The sequence below is a fragment of the Penaeus monodon genome, chromosome 24, assembly GCF_015228065.2.
Source record: "Penaeus monodon isolate SGIC_2016 chromosome 24, NSTDA_Pmon_1, whole genome shotgun sequence".
NCBI lineage: Eukaryota > Metazoa > Arthropoda > Malacostraca > Decapoda > Penaeidae > Penaeus > Penaeus monodon.
The window spans coordinates 11740081-11740735 of record NC_051409.1 but is presented as its reverse complement, the minus strand read 5'-3'; the positions used below and the strand labels follow the sequence as shown (position 1 = coordinate 11740735).

At 42.6% G+C, this 655-nt stretch overlaps 1 protein-coding gene across 1 annotated transcript in view; it reads right to left on the bottom strand.

Annotated features, from left to right (window-relative positions):
* The window catches only part of LOC119588855 (1-phosphatidylinositol 4,5-bisphosphate phosphodiesterase-like), a gene marked incomplete in the record, with an annotated part of 69524 nt that overhangs the window by 11059 nt on the left and 57810 nt on the right, over positions 1–655 (bottom strand). The window contains 1 exon segment of the mRNA XM_037937493.1: positions 477–522. Coding sequence (XP_037793421.1) covers positions 477–522 — 46 coding nt within the window.

Genomic DNA, 655 nt, shown 5'->3' with positions numbered 1-655 from the left:
TAAGATGGTGCCGGCGAGGGTCAGCTGGACACAGCAGAGTTGAAGTGCAGGGGAGGGGGTGGGGGAGCTAAGACTTATTCTGTCTGTCTAGAAGCCTTGTCAAGGGTAAGGGCACAGTCATCTAGCCTTGTCTAAGGAGGCTTTCCTTGAGCACAACATACTTGCAGGGATAGCTTGTCATTTTAGCCTTGTAGGGAAAAGGATTGAAAAGGAATGTGGAAGTTCAGGTTTCCATTGATAGAAAGTGGTGGTTTTCTGATTACCCACTACATAAAAAAGAGAATCTAGTAAAAGACTGTATGAGGGAAATGAATGATGCATCATTCGAAAACTTTGGGCACAGTGAAACATCATCAAAAGTCTCAGGTCTTTAGTTATGTCCTCTTTTTCTGAGACAAGGGTATGAGCTGAAAATCTTACTTTAGGGGGGGAGGGGGTTTGAATGATTTTTTTTGAGGGAAAATTAGGGACAATACAGCATACCTCTGAATTTCTGGAACTTTCCACTTCTGCTTAAAGAAACTGCAAATACCTTAGTTAGACCTACTGGATATGAAGATGTCAATGACATTTCCCTATGATGGGCCACCTTCTAGACAGCAGTCCAGTGCAGCTCTTTACCATTTCAGAACACATAAAAGAGTGTGTGTCTTTC